Here is a 2,370-nt window from a genome sequence, read left to right as displayed (position 1 = left end):
CTCTCACTTGTGTTCTACTTTATTGATCACCGAAAACTCTCCCTCGCTTAAGATTACAAAATCCCACTCTATTTTTCCTCGTGTTCTAATGTCTCTTTTTTATCACTGTCAATCATTGGTTTTGGTTTCAACTAAAGGGTCCAAAGTTCAAGGCTGTCAGATTCCCGCGCGTTGTCTGTCACGCGACTGCACTCAACATTTTCTCAAATCACATTGTTTGTAATCAAAACAAAAGCTAAAATTGTGTTAACTACAACAAAGGCAACAAATACTGAAAATACTCCGCACAATTTCCGACAGGTTTCTGGAAATATATTTCCTCAACGGGAGAGAAGTCGTTGTCAGAGGAGATGGATATTCTTTTTACAAAGCTATTGCTCTTTGGAGGGATGAAATGAGCGATTATAAACATGAGGAAACCCAAAGGTTAAGTTGTTGTTTAATTTAGAAAACTCCAACGGTTTTTGAGCGGCTATTATTTTCTACAAACTCTGTAATATAACAGTCCAATCACTTTAATGTAGTACGATGAATCTGTTCAAGCAAACTATTTCAATCTCCCTCTCCCTCGAAGCAGCTGTTTTAATGCTCCTCTTCCATAGAATACAGCAGTCTCTGTTTCGACTGTTACATTCGACTGTTTTATTTGGTGTCAAACTACCATGTACATGTAGAACTACATGTATTGAAGTTACTGGATCTAAGCAAACTTGTCAATCTCCAGTATGACTTTGTCCCATACAAAAGCGTCATCCCGTACGAAAACTTTAGGCCTGACAGGAGCCTTAATTAGGCCTGAATTTAAAGGCTAATAGCAGCCTCACACGACACTTACTATCAGCGTTACCATTAAGCATGACACGAGCCTTACATAAAAGTCGTGTGAGCGTTAAAAAAGGTGCTTTTCAGGCTCTTGTAATGTTTTTGTTAGGCCTATGTTATGCTGCTTGTTCTCGTATCAATTTGGAAAACCAAAAAAAGTGAAAACAATTAAGGCTCTTTGCTGGGCTCAGGTTAGGTTGTTTCTTTTGTTGAAATAATATCGGCTTAATGTAAAACCTGTCATTCGCGATAGGGAAAAAAACACGCACGCTCTTCTTTAATGTGGTAAATGTCTGTCATCACATTTGGGCATCTCGACGTAAATACACGGTCAAGCGGAAATTCTTATCTTTTATGGCGTGACCCGAAAGGGATGCACGTTCTCGGCCACGCTCTCGGCTTCCCTCTCCTTTCCAGAGGCCCAGACTAGATTGCGTAGAGCACAATGGTAATTTTACGGACAAGTTGATATGGCTTGATTGCAGAACATAAACCTATCTGTAAAGCTACTTCTCTGTAGATCTCATCTTTGGAGCAGGTCTTTGAGGTTTTTGTACTCCCACAATCATACTCGTTTATGTAGAAAGTTGATGTAGGACATTCAAAGGTTCTGTAACCTCGTACAAAATTATTTCAACAGACCTTTGTACTCATCAAACCTTGAATTGGTCACGATTAATTGCTCGTAGACATAGACATAGACATAGACTTTATTACGTCTCCTCTATACGGAGCTATTCTGTCGTAATCTCGTGCGGTGCCCCTGCTTAATTTCGGTTTCGAAAATTGCAAATACCTTGTGTATATACATGTTTGTTTTTGTGTTGTTGTTTTGGTTTTTCTTTCAAGTGTACTCTCGAAAATAAACAAATGGTCATTAAGTAACTTTCATTTTAACCCGAGGCATTTCCTGAAGTTGCTTTTCAAATGTTTTGGGAAATAATCCCGCTACCGAGTCACTTTCGTTGTTGACGTGCATCTTGATCCTAATTATTTTTATTACTGGTGTCTTTGTTGATGGGTAACTAATACGCCTTCGTAAAACACATGTTTACCTGGTCTGCATAAAGTGAAAGGACATTTGAGTCCCCGAAACCTAAGATATCTATCAGTCTCAATCGAAGGAGTTACGTTATCGGATAAGAAGACTGTTTCGCAGATTGATATGGGAATAAGGTTCGACTCCAATTGCTCAAAAACATTGCTAGGCGACATCCTGGAATTAAAACATCATTTGAAAGTGCTTTCGATGATTTTCCCTTCGATTTGCTAAAACCTGAGCGAGAACGAGAATATGGCATTTCGATAAAATCAGCTTCAACACGTCATAAGAAATCAACGTTCCCATTACTTAAGTGGAAAGTTTGAATTTGAAAACCATTTCTAAAAGTTCGAGACACAGATAGAAGCAAAGTGTCAACTTGCCTTGGGAAGCAGAACCAAGAGACAGAATGAAGAAGAAGACAGCTGCTCTCTTCCACATGTCTTTCCGCTATGAGGAGGGTCTTGTCGAAGATTACTGCAAGAACAGTCTCAGACGTTTAAGGT

At 39.1% G+C, this 2,370-nt stretch overlaps 1 protein-coding gene across 2 annotated transcripts in view; it reads right to left on the bottom strand.

Annotated features, from left to right (window-relative positions):
• The window catches only part of LOC138012428 (uncharacterized), a 139,953-nt gene extending 137,583 nt beyond the window's left edge, over positions 1 to 2,370 (bottom strand). The window contains exon 1 of one of the 2 annotated variants that reach the window (XM_068859198.1): positions 2,248 to 2,370. In XM_068859198.1, the coding sequence (XP_068715299.1) occupies positions 2,248 to 2,305 (58 nt within the window). In that variant the 5' untranslated portion in view covers positions 2,306 to 2,370. The remainder of the gene's footprint in view (positions 1 to 2,247) is intronic. The other variant, XM_068859197.1, reaches the window with a different exon arrangement.

This window comes from Montipora foliosa, chromosome 8, assembly GCF_036669935.1.
Source record: "Montipora foliosa isolate CH-2021 chromosome 8, ASM3666993v2, whole genome shotgun sequence".
NCBI lineage: Eukaryota > Metazoa > Cnidaria > Anthozoa > Scleractinia > Acroporidae > Montipora > Montipora foliosa.
Note: the sequence above shows the minus strand (reverse complement) of the source record. Positions and strands in the feature narration are given on the sequence as shown.